Source organism: Leptonychotes weddellii, chromosome 4, assembly GCF_054177405.1.
Source record: "Leptonychotes weddellii isolate Sample4059 chromosome 4, ASM5417740v2, whole genome shotgun sequence".
In the NCBI taxonomy this organism is placed as follows: Eukaryota; Metazoa; Chordata; class Mammalia; order Carnivora; family Phocidae; genus Leptonychotes; species Leptonychotes weddellii.
The window spans coordinates 162,379,445-162,395,668 of NC_138372.1; the positions used below are offsets into that span (position 1 = coordinate 162,379,445).

Here is a 16,224-nt window from a genome sequence, read left to right on the forward strand (position 1 = left end):
TTGAATGAATAAATAAAATCTTTAAAAAAAAGGAAATTACATTTTCTTTTTTAAGATTTTATTTATTTATTTGAGAGAGAGAGAGAGAGCACATGAGAGGGGGGAGGGTCAGAGGGAGAAGCAGACTCCCCGCCAAGCAGGGAGCCCGATGCGGGACTCGATCCTGGGATTCCAGGATCATGACCTGAGCCGAAGGCAGCCGCTTAACCGACTGAGCCACCCAGGCGCCCAGGAAATTACATTTTCTATCCTCTCAAAAAATGCTCTGCCATCACCCGGAATGACCTCAGGGCGTCTCCAATCATGCTTTCAGAGAAGTAGAACGCACTGCAAGTTCAACAGATCATACAAAAAAAGCCCACAGGTATTCCATGCACTTAAAGCAATCAGGCATACCCTCACAAACATCATAAAGCGGTGCAAGTGTAAAACGTGAATATTGCTAATGCACCGCGAGTAAGGACTCATAGAAACGAATATGACTCAAATCACTAGGGCTTTACCACAAAACAGAGCCCCAATTTATTCCAGGCATCTGACTGCCCTCCTCTAGTCCCCGCCCCCTGCCCGCGCCGGACCGCTCCTGGGCGGAGCTCGGCCACAGGGCGGGGGCGGGGCCGGGGCGTCGGCGACGTGCTGACGCCAGGGCGTGGGGACGCCCAACGAGGCGTCCGGCGCGCAGATGGGCCGGCGGTGGCTGTTGTCGCTGGCTTCGTTGCGTGAGACACGGGGTCCGCGTCTGTCCCCTCCGCCCTTCTCCTTTCGCCTGGTCCGGGTCTCGGTGGCCCGGCGCCCGCCCGCCATGGTGCGGTCGGTGCGCCCTGCGCGGCCCCGCTGAGCCTCCGTGCGGCGGCGAGCGCGGCTCGGGGTCACCATGCCTACCCGTGAGTGTCCGGCCGAGGGTCGGGCCGGGCGGGGGGCGTTGGGAGGCCGCGGCCCGCTCGGCGCGCACTCCGGGGTGGCCCGCTGCGGCGGCGGGGAAGCCGGGCCAGGCACGGGAGAGCCCGGAAGTGCCTGCGACCCGCCGAGTTACTTTCGTTTCGGCTTAGCCTTCCCGCGGGGTGGCGTGATCCCGTTGCACAAACGGGGAAACTGAGACCCGAACGTTAAGGACGCTCGGCTAGTAAGTGGCTGAGCTGGAGTAACCTAGACCTGTGGGACTTAAAGTCCACGCTCTTTCCCCAGCTCTTTACAGAGCCGGGGGTACTTTGTGGAAATGCTGAAAATAACTGCGGTCGCGTCACGTACTCACTTCCTCCGGGACCAGGCATCGCCTAGTTGGACGCACGGTTCGGGGGGGATCCGGGCCCGGCCCAGAGTCCCTCCTCGAGGCTCGCGAAGTTCCCCGTAGCCTTGACTCTCCCCGTCCGTAACGCACCGGGGTGGCTGAAGTAGGTGCTCTTTTGGGAGCTTGTTAGGCTTCTGTGCCCCAGAAAGCTGTTGGACCACCTGCTTCAGATTCACCTGGCTGCTGATTGAAAATGTTCAGGGTTCCTCCCTAGGCACACTGAGTATCAGACTCCGCGGCTTGGGCCCCGGAATCTGCGTGCTTAATAAGAGGTCTTGGTGTTATTGAGGGACCCTAAAGTTTGAAAAACAGTGGATTTGGGGGACGTTTTGGACAAACCGGGTAGAGCAATATTACTAATGACCCATTTCAGGACGACCCAGAGAATTGCAATGTGACTTTAAACCCAGTGGCCCATAGAGACTCCCTAATCTTGGGCGGGAGGAAGCAAGATGATGATTGATTATAGAGATTGTTTTCGATTAGGGCGCTTTTGAGTAAGTGTTCCATATTGTAAAATCTGTAACCACTTGTAAATACGCTCCTAATTAGCTCACATTTCTTTGAATTCCTAACTCCTCACCGTCCTTATTTTGGTAGACATACGGGACAGTGGATTTCCAGGTCAGCCTCAAATGCGTGTTTTGTGTATTGGTTGTAAAGAGGAATTATTTCCAGATATTAGAAAGGTTTATGTAATGCTGTGAATGAGCTTGATGAAACGATTACTTTTAACTGCTCCTACATGGGTGGGTAAGGTGGATTTTGTTTTATGAACACAGTAATTTGTGTGTTCTTAACTCATGGTCTTGAATTTTGTATTAATTTAATATGTCAGCAGTTTATATTTTCATTGTATTTCTCTAGACTAGAGGAATATCATCATAATTATAATTGCTATTTCTAAATTCATGTCATTGAGGAATATTTTAGATTAACATTGTGCTACTCTTACCGTCTGAGAAAGGAAAAGGGAAGGAATAAAAACCTATTCTTGAAAGTTAAGGCTTCAAATGGAATTTATTGGTGAAATGGCAAAATAAGTATGTTGTGAAATTAAACAGATTTTTAGTTCTAAGATTAGCTTCATGGAGTGGATTTAGAAAACTTGGTTCTTTTAAAATACATGATTTACAATGCAAAATGAACCATGCTGTATTTGCATAGTTAAGAATGCAGATTTTATGACCTGATTGGAAGGCAAGTGAAACGTTTGAATTATCTGTCATTACTGTTAATATTTATTATGGTACAGTTTCTGTGATTGCATGAAGTGTAGTACCAGCTCGTAGTACCGCTGTGAAGTGTTGGTGTTGCCTTTTGTCTCCTTTTATGGCCAGAACCACCAAAAATTGCTGGGATAGTTCAGCAGACAGTAGTACTTCTCGGGAACTCTGCCTGTAGAATAAATTGCAACATAAGCAGAGACAGCAAAATTATTACTTTCTTTGGGAATTTCTTTTTCCCCTTTGGGGATGTTTTTAGGAAGAAATCTCTCCAAATAAATTGTTTTTGTGGTGGTGGTGTTTTTTTTTAATGTCAGATGAGTTCAGAGGCTCATTTGTAAGCTCAGCTAGTTAAAGGCTTTAGTGAATAAATGTAATGCTTTTCTGTTGGAGATGATCACTAGGGTCTCTCAGACTCTATAATTCTGAAAGTGACCCTTGCTCCAGAATTATACTAGAATTATTCTAGTATTGCTGTTTTGTTGCTTATTTGGAATATTGATACTGTCAAGTCATTGAAACTGATGTTAATAAGCAGAATCTGATGGAGCATGGTATACCCCTGAAGGCTAAGCAATTGCATTATCTCATGAATGGTAATGGTAGCTTTATTGGAATTATTCTGGAGAGCTGTAAACTCTTTTTCAGAAAGCAGCTACCTGGAAGGATGCCTGGCGGGAAGCTACTGCGACACAGGAGCAGTTTCGTGGTTATGTCACTCTATTTGCAGCCAGTAGTTTGCAGTAATCACTAAGCACAGATTTCAAGAGTGTTTCACTAAATGATCTTTTCAAACCTACAAAGGTATAATTTGATACATCATTTCTCTAGAGGCCTTTATTTCTTCCTCTAGTTTCAAAGGACCGTTAAGAAACATTTTGATATTAAAGATTTTCAAACAATAAGAATTTGAATGGAAGAGGGTATGTGTTGTGGTGAGCGCTGTGTATTGTATAAGACTGATGAATCACAGACCTGTACCCCGAAACAGATAATACATTATATGTTAATAATGAAAAAAAAAGAAGAATTTGAGTGGGAGAAATGTTAAAGCTTCTTAATTCAATCATTTTCTTTTCTTTTTCATATCAGGAGACTGAGACTCAGTGAGTTTCAGTAACTTGGCTAAGGTCATACATGGGATAGAACCAGGACTTGAATGTAGATCTCCTCCCTATAATCCTTAACCACAAGGAGCATAGATGAAGTTTATTTTTGGTTTTTCAGCATTAAGTTGATTATAGTTTACCCTCTTCCCCCACTTTTTCCCCTGAGGTTACATGAAGACAAAAGTAAGCTTAGCCAAAACTTTAGTCAGACATGTGAGCTTACAAGAAAATTTAACATTTTTGCCTTTTCTTCTGTCTTGTCACAGGACTCTGGGCAAAGAAGGCTGAGGATTTCACTGATGTGCTCAATAGATACTTGGTTGTATAGGCACAGACTTCCTTTTTAGTAAACTACTTTGTGAAAGGGTTTCCGTAGTTGACAGTTTGCCTAAAAACAGGTCCAGTAAGATGTGTTCTTTTATGATCTATGTAAAGGTATTGTGTATGGCTAAGGGGAACTGAAATGCTTAACCATTGTTCGCTAAAAATAACTATACTTTCAGTAATTGGTGGTTAAGGCTTTCTTTTCTCACTTAGATGTTGGCATTTGATATCTGGTCAGATTTGTTAGGCTATGGTAATGTGGTCATTCCATGTTTGTTTTTTTTCCACTGATGGGGCTGATTATATTTGACTTATTTTTCAGTCCATTCTTATGAAAGAGGTGCAAGATACTGATGAATTGTGAAGTGAAAGATGGAGGCTGGTTGAAGTGTTTCCATTTAGAAATGCATTATAAGCAAATGACCTATTCCTGACTTGGGAGCCTTTTGTGTTCATTTGTTCTCTATGCCCCTCCTCACCCTTCCACCGAGTACCTATGTTTACTGCCAGAGTTACAGCTAAAAGAATTTTCTTACTCACAGTGACCTTTGGCTTGACACTGGTTACTACCAGATCTCATCTTTCAGTCTGTTCCCACTCATGGGACATATGACATTAAAGATGATGTGGGTGGTGGAAGATAAAGCTGGAGGAGATGGGAGCCAGAATTTGAAGGATCTTAATATGCCATGCAGTGAACTTGACTAAAATTGTGTTCAAGCTGTCACAATCACAGTAACAGTGACTCTCCTTTTTATAGGCATACTAGCCATTTCCAGCATATTACTTTATAAAAAATGAAAACTTGCTATTAGTAATAGAGAATTAATAATTGAATACTGTTGTGTGCCACGCAGTATACTTTGTGCTTCTTATTATCTTTTCCTTTGTGGGAGGCCCTATGTGACATAGAAATAGAGAGATTGAAGTTCAAGGAAGTTAAGTAACTTGCCTAATGACAGTAAATGGTGGAATGTGGGATCAGAACTAGATGTGTGTGACTTCACAGAGTCCCAGTTCTTTTTTCTTACTACACTGCTCTGAGCCAGGCAGGATTGAATCTACCAGATACTATCAATTTCTTTTAACACCATTACTTTTGCTTAGCACTGTGCTTAATTACATAATAAGTGCTTGGTAAATGTTGAATAAATGAATGATTGAATCTTAACTGGAGTCACAGAAGTTATTCTTTGGATACTAAAACCTGAAATAAACTTTTTTTTCCGTTAAAACAGTGTTATAAGAGTTCTATAATTTAGGATTAGGTTCTTAGCAGGCCTGCTTATAACATTTGTGAGGCCTGAGACAAGAATAAAAATGGAAGCTTGCAAATCATAGTCTTAATCAGGATTTCTCGAACTTTGCTCTTTTGATGTCTTGGATCGGATAATTTTTTGTTTGGGAGGTACCAGGCTGTCGTGTGCTTTGTCTTGAGATGTTTAGCAGCAACTCTGGCCTTTATCCACTAGAGGCTTGTAGTAAATTCCCCTGTTCCTCAAAGTCTTGACCATCAGAACTGTTTCCAGACATTGCCAAATGCCCCCTGGGGGTCATAATTGTCCCTGGTTTGAGAACCACTGGTTCAAAGATTGAACTGTTTTAGATTAGGCTGTGCTTGCCGCCTGGTGGCTTGCTTTCCTGTCCAGGGTCCCTGCAGCCTGCTCCCCAGAGATTGCCTTCTCAACCAGAGGCCCAAAGGAGCGTGCAGGGCAGACTGAGTCAACAGTGACCTGTTGGGTCAGGGCAGGGCCTTTCCTGACCCTGAATTCGGGTTGACCCTGTTACAGTCCTTCAGGGACCCTGGGCAGCTTCCCCTTTGTCCATACCTTGCTTTTCCATCTCAGGATTTCCACAGTTCTGAGTACCTTGCAAAGCTGTACTATGGGGATAAAGGGGTAGGTGGGAGGAGTTAGCCCAGCGTTCTGGGGAACTTGCCTGCCATTGGGGGTAATTTGGAGTGAGCAGCTTGAAACAAAAACAACTTCAGCCATCCTTCTCTGGCTCTCTAGGCTGTGGTTTTCAATGTTGCCTCTCTGTCCCCTCCTCAGCCCACAGATCCCTCTAAAAGAAAAAAAGTCCTTTGTTTTGGGGGGCAGAGGCCCTTTTTTTTTCCTGAGTCAAAAATGAAGGTCCTAGTTCTTTTTTTTTTTTTTAAAGATTTTATTTATTTCTTTGACAGAGAGAGACACAGCGAGAGAGGGAACACAAGCAGGGGAAGTGGGAGAGGGAGAAGAAGACTTCCCGCTGAGCAGGAAGCCCGATGTAGGGCTCGATCCCAGGACCCTGGGATCATGACTTGAGCCGAAGGCAGATGCTTAACGACTGAGCCACCCAGGCGCCCCAAGGTCCTAGTTCTTAGGAGAAAGCTACATTTTACCCATTACATAGCTGTGCTGTGATATGGAATGACCCAGTTGTCATGAATGGGGTTTCAGTAGGAATGTGATGGATTGCAGAGGACAAATCTGATTTCATGTACTCTGTCATGCTCTCCCTTTGCATATTTGTTTACTGCTGCCTACCTTTAGGTATTATTAGGTAACATGATTCCAATTTTTATTAAAGAAGGAATCACTATGCAGGTATTTTTATTTTACTTTTTTGGTGCAAAAAAGGTGATTTAATTAAAGCAGGGGGACAGGACCCACAAACAGAAAGAGCTGCTACATAGGTATTTTTATTGTATTTCTGAATCATACAGTCTTTCTGTAGGAACAACCAGTTCTGTTACAAACTCCACTTTAAACTCCTTTGGAGGAGCCCCTGTGTAGGAAATGCTTACCTCTTTATAGTGGTAATAGAAGGGTTTTTATTGATGACATTGAAGGAAACTAGTCCCTGACATTCTCAGAAATGGAGAGGAAGGCACAGAAAATCCCAGAATGGCCCCCACCACTTGAAGGAGGAAAGGGTAGACCAGTAGTTAAGACCTGAGCTGTTTGTCTAGGTTAGGGATTCTTAAATATTTTTGCAAAATGAACCCTGTTGACAGTCTGATGAACACCATGATTATTCTTCCCCAGAAGATGCAGATTTTCACATAAAGTTTTGCGTATAGTTTCAAGAGATTCAAAAGCATACTGAGATGTATCCCCTGGAAAGATGGAAATCGCCAGAGTGACAGTTGTTCTTTGGCCAAAAGGTTTGTAATTCAGGTTGTAGAAGAATATCATTATTTTCCAAATATATCATGCCATTATTTTTTAAAGATTCAGAAGAGTTTCTGGTTCTAATTTTTGTTTTTTAAATTTAAAAAATGTTTATATTATACATGTGTTTTGTATATATGTGTATATATATATGTTTACATTCTAAGTACTTTTTTTTTAAAGATGATTTAAGAGAGAGAGAGAGTGCACGTAAGCAGGGGGAAGGGCAGAGGGAGAGGGAGACAAGCAGACTGCCCACTGAGCAGGGAGCCCCAGGCAGGGCTCAATCCCAGGACCCTGAGATCATGACCTGAGCTGGAATCAAGAGCTGGCGCTTAACCTACTGAGCCACCCAGGCACCCCATTCTAAGTACTTTTTTCTTCTACTTTATTTCCTCCTAATCTTTTACATGCTTTTTATTTTCTTACCTCTCTGCTAGCCTAATGAAATCTTTTAATTATAATGTAGATGAATATTTGGTAAGGCTTTTCTAAATTCAGTATATATGAAGAGAGTTAATTTAGGAATTGTAGATTACCAGAGAGGGAATTTAAGAAAATGAAAAATGAAATCGAATTGAATTTTATAGCTGTAAAGAACAGTTAATGCAATCATTAAGAAAAAGGTTAAACCGAGTGGGTTAAGTGTGCCATTCAGCTGGGTAATGGTTTGCTACTAGAACGTAGGTTGTCTGAATACTGGATTGGTGTTCAAAACTACATACCTTCATAGGGGTTAGAAGGCTGTGGGATAGAAGTGTTACAAAAATCTGTGGTTATAGATTTAAAGGATTTAAAGTTAATATCAAATATAAAAAAATCAATATTTATAGTATTTATACAAATCAGAAACAAAACACCAATCCTATGTGGTTAAAACATATACCTATGCTTATAAAAGTCTCGGTACAAACAATTGATAAAGATTTTGGGGGAAATGATTAAATTTCATTAATAAGGAAATGGTAATTAAAAGCTGAAATCAGTTTTGGATTGTCAGATTACCAAAGACTTTTTAATAGTAACAACAGGTAAAGGCGGTGAGGTATAGTACAAAAGGCAGAAGTTTAGGGGTGCCTCAGTTGGTTAAGTGTCTGCCTTCTGCCTGGGTCATGGTCTCAGAGGTCATGAATTATTTTTATTTTCTTTTGTGTTTTTCAGATTTTTATAGTTAGCATATATTCTGCAATCAGAAAAAGATGCTTCAGGCTTTTTACAGCTTTAACAGAATTAAAAAAAAAATAAATTAAAAAAAACTGAAATGAAACATTAAAATATTGCCCTGAACTGGCTTTTCCTTTAGCCCACAGAAGAGAATTTTAATTGATCAAATAATGTTGACTGTATATAGGAAACCATTGCATTTGTTGTGTGATTGCTATAGCTATCATATGCTAGGTGATGTAAAATTCTGTGAGGTACTTTGAGCAGTGGTTGGTGAATAATGTTTTTGAATAGGAAGTAAAATAATGGGGCTTTTTTTATCATTGGTATTTTATTCTGAAAGGAGGAAGAAATAATCTGAAGTGGTGGTTTCAATCATGAAAACCTGAAAGGTTGAGAAGAATCATTATGTGTGGGTTCAATTTACTGGGAGTTTGTAGGTGTGGGGGATGTGTGTGTGTGTGTGTGTGTTTGGAACAGTTGTGTGTTGTAGAACACAAATCTAGGCAAGTATGATTGTAAAATGAATGTTGGCAGTTCCTCCTATGATTAATATGTCAGACGTGTCAAAATTCTCTCATCATTTGTATTTGTCAGGTTCATTCAGTTCTTGAGATGAGCCTGCTCTCACATGTGCTGTAAAGCAAACAGGAGCTACTATAATTTTTCCTCTTTCCATGTAAGCTGTCATATTCTTCCTTTTGCATATATATTTACTGCTTTTTAGCTTCAGGTATTATGAGATAGCATGATTCTATTTTTATTAAAGAAGGAATCACTACTCAGGTTTTTTTCACTGTACTTCTGAATTAAGAGTTTGCTGTATTCTAAAATTAGGCATTAAATATTTTGCTATACAGTCTTCAAGAAGACTTGTCCTTCTTAATGCTTTTAATTAATTTATTTAGTTTGTTTTTATTCTTAGTTGGTGGGTTATTCAGCTATACCTTTTTCTTTTCACTACCTGAACTCCAGGGTATTCCTGCTGCAGTAGTTTTCTGGGTAATGCTAAGTGTTCTTCACACCCCTGGTATTTAATTGGCTTTTTGAACAGCTGTCTTGGCAATTTGCTACAAAGTTCTCTGTGCTGTGGTTGCACTTGACTTCAAATGGATCTGGCTCCTGCTGGGCAGACAAAATCAAATATAAAGTGTTCAAGTTTGCCATCGTCAATTCCTGGAGCTTCATAAACTTTGCAAAAGGTATTGTGTTGGGGCTAGAAATTGAAATGAGTGGCCCATTTATGACATATGACTCAAACGGATTTTTGAGCTTAGTTATAAGTATTTTTACTAGGTGTTTTTTGTATTAAATGGAAACTCAGGGATACTTACATGCAGTAGGATTTATGTAATTGTGCTTTAGAGGTAGAAATACTTCATGAACATGTTATCAGCATCATCATGTTGTAAGGACAAGATAGTTGCTTCTTGGATCATTACCACTTGCTATATATGGTCCCAGGAGGGCTTCTGCAGAGAGAAGAGCACTCCAGGTGGATGTACAGTAGCAGGGATTTGGGGTCTAAGTCCTCTGTGCATTTCTCCTGTTCTCTTAGCTGGGCTGTACTCTGTGGACTTCAGCGGGCCAGTTTCTTCTTTACTTCTCAGCCCCAATTAGAAACAGACTTAGGGGACTTGACTACTCCTTGCCACCTTTTCCCTTGGTTCCATCCTGGTTCCTTGCTTGGTCTTCTAAGGATGGAAGCACCTTTGGGAAGCTCTCCCAGGTTTGTCTTACTGCACCAGGTTCATGAAATGTAGCAATTCAGGTGCAAGAAGAGAGTGATGGATGCTTGTTGCAGTCATTTCTATTTATATTACCTTTACAAAAGCTCCATTCCCTGGCACAGGATTCTCTTTGTTAGTTCCTGAGAATTCCATGTGGCACAACATGGAATGTGATGTGCCACATCAGAGGGTGGCACAAGGGAAGCTTGAGCTACCTTTAGAGCTGAAATTTCCAAAGTGTCTTCTGTGGACATATAATATGGACTGTTGTGTGAGCAGGTGGGCTTCTCTACCTGATCCAGCTTCAGCTGGAGTGGCTCTTTTTATTGGGGGATTCTGCATTTGATTTCAGTAGGGAAATAATGTGGCTGCTTCTAAAAAATTTGAAATTTATAGTCTCAGACAATAGAATATGTCCTCTGACAAAAACACAAGGTATTTTAGAATCAAAAGCTTAGGAGCCTAGAGGCAAAAACCGAAACCATTTGATGGTGTCTCACCTGTGTTGCTCTGATGATCTCCAGGAATGGAGTTGTCCGATCGCTCCTTGTAGCCCTTTCAGTCACAGGTGCTGTCGCTGTGCTCTTGGCATCACCTTTCAGCTTCCCTTGTGTTCTGTTTGGATTTCTCTTAGGGATTCATCATTCAGATTATTTTAGTGTCCACACGTGGGGAATAAGTAGAGATAAATAAAGCAGTCTCTAGCTTTAAGGAGTCTGTAGAACCTTGTGTAGATGGCTGTAACACAAAGAAGGAAATGGTGAGCACCCAAGGAACCGTGGAGCTTCCCAAAGGTGCTTCCATCCTTAGAAGCAGAGAGAAGAGCACTCCAGGTGGATGTACAGTAGCAGGAATTTGGGGTCTAAGTCCTCTGTGCATTTCTCCTGTTCTCAGCTGCTGAAACCGTGCTGTGGAGTTTAGAGGAGAGATTGCAGGGGGGATATGAGTGGAAGATGGCCTCAGATGCCCGAGGAGTCATAGGAGAAGCATGGATTTGGGGAAAGGGTTTGAAGTGAGTCATGCAGGTGGAAGTAACCAGCAGCCAGTTGAAGTAAGTCGTTGGTACTGGGGAAAGTGAAGACTTGAAGGCTGTGTGTGTGTGTGTGTGTGGTAATTTTGTCTTAACACATTTATTTAATCCCTACTAGGTGCCAGTTTTTATAGACACTGAGGACACAGCAGTATTCTCATACTGGGCATGATGGACATCATTGTGGTTGTCATGCCTGCTCTCTTGAAACTTAGTCTGGTGGGGAAGACACGTCAAGAGTACATAATTACACTCACCAGACAGGGAGCTTTTTATAAGCACTTATACCTGTTTCCTTTGCCGCCATATGTAGCTTTTGATACAGTGCTTGGCCCATGGTACACATTCCTTGTATATTTGTAGAATGACTCAGATTACTAAAAGAGAAACATTGGTTGCTATGGAAACACTTATAAGTGAGGTTGGAGGGGGAACAGTTAGAGGTTATTAAAGTACAGTAGTCTGAGTGATGGGCTTTGGACTTGGATGATGGCATGGGGTAGATTGCAGTGGACCAGTCTGGATACTACTGGGGAAGTACAGTTGATAGAATTAATTGGATGAGGGGTGGAGGGAGAAGGAGGAGTCGGGATTAACTCTGAAGTTTCAGGCTTGGTTGTTTGGGTGAATTGCTGTAGTTTGATATGGGGACTTTCTGGAGGAAGATAAGATGGAAAGTGAGTCGACTTTAGGCTGTAATAAGTGTGTGATGCCTGAAAGGACATTCAGAGTGCATTTGTAGGGAATCGACACTGGGCGAAGTTACTAAAGGATAAGCTGTAAAGACAAAAGGGGCTGAGGGCAGATCTTTGAGGAACATGTCCTTTTAAGGATTGAATAGGCAGAAGAACCAAAGATGAGCAGGTGGGGCATTACTAAAACAAATACCACCACGACAAATGCATGACAGGAACTGTGTAAGACTCAAATGGCAGTCCATTTATTTATAGTAGCATTTGAAACATTCCAATATAGCAAGAAAAAACAAAGCTAGACAGTCTCTTACTGTTTAATCTGATGCTATGACAATTTATGAAATGTTAGGGAAAAAAAATCTTACTTTAAAGCTTAGGGATCTAAAGATGATTGTGTGTCTTAACCATGGTATGTACTGTCCTGTACTTATGTCCTTAGCTGTCTTGTACTGCTTTCTAGCTGGGGGAAGAGATTGTCATACTGTATTTAGTTGAGAGGATGTAGCCTGTTCTATAACTCCTGGGTAGACATGCTTAATTCTGCAGTTTGCAAGTAGAAATTAAGGCAGCTCCACATATGTAATTTAAAATATTTCATGTAGAGCTTAACTATTAACTTATCTCTTGCTGTCTTTTTTTGGAGTCTCATTATTAATGTGTATTTGTGAAAGAAATGAATGATTTGCTGGTGGCAGATAAAATACTTAAGTAAACTTGCTGATGAACTGCCTTATCTCACAGAAGTGAGAGGCGTCTGCACTTGAGCTGTCACCTGAGCGTGCCTCCGTTAGCTCTTTGAGCGCTTGGCACGGTTTTCTCCCCTTACACAGCTAATCCTCCTCTTTTCCCTCGTGTCCCTTCTTCTCTGTGTATCTCAGTAAGCTGCCTCTATTCTCTATTTCAGCGGCGTAGAAATATTGCTGCTCTTTTTGTTGCCGGCCCTGATAGGGTACATGCTGGTTAAGGGCTGAATAAGTAAAAAAAAAAAAAAAAAAAAATTAATTCCAGTATAGTTAACATACAGTGTTATATTAGCTTCAGGTTTACAGTATAGTGACTCAGCAAATCCATACATCACCCAGGGCTCATTAAGACAAGTGCACCCCTTAATCCCCATCGCCTATTTAACCCATCCGGCTGTCCACCTTCCCTCTAGTAACCATCTGTTCTCTTTGATTAAGGGTCTCTTCTTGGTTTGTCTCTTTCCCCTTTGCTCCTTTGGTTTTGTTTCTTAAATTCCACATATGAGTGAAATTATATGGTATTTGTCTTTCTTTGACTTATTTCACTTAGCATGCATAAAATACCCTCCAGATCCATCCATGTTGTTGCAAATGGCAAGATTTCATTCTTTTTTTTTTTTTAAAGATTTTATTTATTTATTTGAGACAGAGAGAATGAGATACAGAGAGCATGAGAGGGAGGAGGGTCAGAGGGAGAAGCAGACTCCCTGCTGAGCAGGGAGCCTGATGCGGGACTCGATCCCGGAACTCCAGGATCATGACCTGAGCCGAAGGCAGTCGCTTAACCAACTGAGCCACCCAGGCGCCCTAGATTTCATTCTTTTTAATGGCTTAATAATATTCCATTGTATGTATATGTGTGTGTGTGTGTGTGTGTATCACATCTTCTTTCTCCATCTATCAGTGGAAACTTGGGCTGCTTCCATAATTTGGCTATTATAAATAATACTACAATAAACATAGGGGTGCATAGGGCTGAACAGTTTTAAAAGCTTTGTGTCCAGTGGTTCTGAGGACATTAGGAAGGGGTGTGTTTAATTAAGTGTGGTTTGGCTGCTGAGCTCTTGCTGGGGCGGCAGTTGATTCCACCAGTCTTAATTTTTTTTAACTTAAAATTGCATTGTATTTCAGCCTTGCTAAACAATTGAGTATTTCCATAACAGATAATTTTCCACTGATTCTTCTGAATTCTCAAGAGTAAATAAGTTTCAGTAGTTGCAGTAATAAAATGAATAGTACAAATGTATACAGATTTACAGGTTCTTCTTTGTGTATAACATCACAGAAAGTTGCTGGGTTTTTTTTTTCTTCCATGCATTAGTAATAATGTCTTATCTTTGAACTTGAGGAAAATTTAGTAATACATTGAAATCTTACAGCATCAGATTTTAGTTTATGATTCATTAAAAAAAATAGTAGAAAAGATTAGATTGCATTCTTAGAGTTTTGATTAACATAAAAATCAGTTGTGTATACTAACCATAACGACCATAATGTGTGTGTGTAATAAAAATTAAAAAAGCGACGCCTGGGCGGCTCAATCAGTTAAGCATCTGACTGTTGATTTCGGCTTAGGTCATGATCTCAGGATCCTGAGATCAAGCCAGGCATTGGGCTTTGTGCTCAGCAGGGATTCTGCTTGTGATTTTTTCTCTCTACCTCGCGCCTTGCCCCCCCCCCCCGCCCAAATAAATAAATAAAAAAAAATCCTTGGAAAAATAAAAGAAGTCTTAGGCTTCTGATTTTGTGTTAACCTAAATCTCGTGTATGAAGTGAAATACAAAATGTTTAGAGCCTCTCTCTTTAGTTAGAAGTTTGGGGAGACTATCAGACACTGAATCTTGAAGGTTTAAATGAGTAGCTTAATATTTTTTTATTCAACTTTGTACTTAGCAAGGCTTATCAGCAAGCCCCTGTAATTTTGCTATCTTTAAACTTGGGATAAAAAATAAAATATACATTCTATTTAGGTACATAATTGCAGTGCTACCTGTCTTTTCCTTTACCATTTAATTGAAAATGTAATCATCTCAATTGAAATGAAAATCTTTAACATATGGTATAGACACTGTGGGTGTTGTGAAATTTATAAGAAGACTCAGTGCTGTTGTTATATTAAAATGCATTTGTTCTAAAAATAATTTTGGAAGTTACAAACATCCCCAACAGATTTAACACTTTTGTTATTCTATGACTAATGAGGAAATACACATTTGTTAAAATTTAAGTAGTTGGGGAATTTTAAAGCTGTTCTGAATTTTGCTTGCTATAAGTCATATCCTACTTGTGAAATATCCAGAGAATTTTTAATTAAAAATAACTCATATCGGGCGCCTGGGTGGCTCAGTCTTAAGCGGCTGCCTTCGGCTCAGGTCATGATCCCAGAGTCCTGGGATCGAGTCCCACATCGGGCTCCCTGCTCAGCAGGAAGCCTGCTTCTCCCTCTCCCACTTCCCCCTGCTTGTGTTCCTGCTCTCGCTGTGTCTCTCTCTGTCAAATAAATAAATAAAATCTTAAAAAAAAAAAATAACTCATATCAACCTAGTTAACTGAGAAACATTTCAGTCATTGCCTGTGGTAGATTCTTTATGCTCGTATGGGTGACAAATGATTATCTTTTGATTTAAGGGTATATTTTTCTAGACTAGCCTTAGTTTGTTTAAGTAGAAATGGTATTTGTTGGTGCTTTTTGAAAAAGAGCTTAGCTAAAAAACTTCAGAAACCCTCATCCCTATCTTTTTCCTTATCCGGCTTTTCAATGTGTATGATAGGGTAGCAGTAGGGTTTTAAACTATGACCTTGGTATTACAGATACACATTAAGATCACAATAGGTATAATGAAGGAAAGAATTGATTTTTATTTTATTTATTTATTTGTTTATTTATTTTTAAAGATTTTATTTATTTTTTAGAGAGCGAGTGAGAGAGAAACAGCATGAGAGGGGAGAGGGTCAGAGGGAGAAGCAGGCTCCCCACTGAGCTGGGAGCCCGATGTGGGACTCGATCCCAGGACCCTGGGATCATGACCTGAGCCGAAGGCAGACGCTTAACCATCTGAGCCACCCAGGTGCCCAAGAATTGGTTTTTAAAAACGCCTTTATTGAGATATAATTTGCATGCCAGAAAATTTACCTGTTTTAAGTGTGTAGAAAGACCTGATTTTTATATAAAACAAAACCCTTAGCAATTACTTGAGCAGTGCTTATAAATATGAATTTCCAGATGCCCCACTTTCTTTCCCCTCCAGATTTGGTTTGGTAAGACTCACAGTTTGATAAATATTAGGAGACTTGCTAAAATTAAAGATCTGAAATTCCAGTTTTTTTAATTTCATTGTGAAGAAGGTATTTTTATCTGTGGATTTTTAAACTTACATAGTATATCTTTAAATTTAAAAATTTTTTTTTCTTTTTTAAATTTTTTTATTGTTACGTTAATCCCCATACATTACATCATTAGATTTAGATGTAGTGTTCCATGATTCATTGTTTGTGCATAACACCCAGTGCTCCATGCAGAACGTGCCCTCCTCAATACCCATCACCAGGCTCACCCAACCTCCCACCCCCCTCCCCTCTAGAACCCTCAGTTTGTTTTTCAGAGTCCATCGTCTCTCATGGTTCGTCTACCCCTCCGATTTCCCCCCCTTCATTCTTCCCCTCCTGCTACCGTCTTTTTTTTTTTCTCTTAACATATATTGCGGTATTTGTTTCAGAGGTACAGATCTGGGATTCAACAGTCTTGCACGATTCACAGCGCTTA

The 16,224-nt window shown here is 40.6% G+C and overlaps 1 protein-coding gene and 1 long non-coding RNA gene across 4 annotated transcripts in view; one reads left to right on the forward strand and one right to left on the reverse strand.

The window, feature by feature from the left end:
• The window catches only part of LOC145720986 (uncharacterized), a 61,727-nt gene extending 60,233 nt beyond the window's left edge, over positions 1-1,494 (reverse strand). Inside the window, exon 1 of the long non-coding RNA XR_014144435.1 lies at positions 1,253-1,494. This is a non-coding gene — a long non-coding RNA (uncharacterized LOC145720986). The remainder of the gene's footprint in view (positions 1-1,252) is intronic.
• Positions 667-16,224, forward strand: part of EFR3A (EFR3 homolog A) — a 109,608-nt gene continuing 94,050 nt past the window's right edge. For 2 of the 3 annotated variants that reach the window (XM_081816557.1, XM_081816560.1), the window contains exon 1: positions 667-884. In XM_081816557.1, the coding sequence (XP_081672683.1) occupies positions 875-884 (10 nt within the window). In that variant the 5' untranslated portion in view covers positions 667-874. Of the gene's footprint in view, positions 885-1,006; positions 1,124-16,224 lie in introns of those variants that run through there. The other variant, XM_081816558.1, reaches the window with a different exon arrangement.